Genomic DNA, 286 nt, shown 5'->3' on the forward strand with positions numbered 1-286 from the left:
CCCCATCACCACTGCAATATCGAAAGAGCCATAGCAACAAAATATAGACCCCCTCTAAGGCTAGAAGACCGGAAACCTCTCACCTGCAGCGGCACGTCGCAGGCGATGCAGGTGGCGATGAGGGACCCGATGGACGACCCCGCCAGGCGTCCCCGGAGGACGGAAGGCACGTGGTCCTGCAGGTAGGTCGCGGCGCCCACCAGGTACACGCCCAGGAAGCCGCACCCGCAGAAGGTGACGGTTGTAATGCTGAAAGGCGGAATGAGGGGAATGAGAGAGAGTAGGC

The 286-nt window shown here is 61.2% G+C and overlaps 1 protein-coding gene across 1 annotated transcript in view; it reads right to left on the reverse strand.

The window, feature by feature from the left end:
- The window catches only part of LOC119588704, a 10,850-nt gene that overhangs the window by 9,494 nt on the left and 1,070 nt on the right, over window positions 1–286 (reverse strand). The window contains exon 2 of the mRNA XM_037937342.1: window positions 84–249. Coding sequence (XP_037793270.1) covers window positions 84–249 — 166 coding nt within the window. The remainder of the gene's footprint in view (window positions 1–83; window positions 250–286) is intronic.

This window comes from Penaeus monodon, chromosome 24 (assembly GCF_015228065.2).
Source record: "Penaeus monodon isolate SGIC_2016 chromosome 24, NSTDA_Pmon_1, whole genome shotgun sequence".
NCBI lineage: Eukaryota > Metazoa > Arthropoda > Malacostraca > Decapoda > Penaeidae > Penaeus > Penaeus monodon.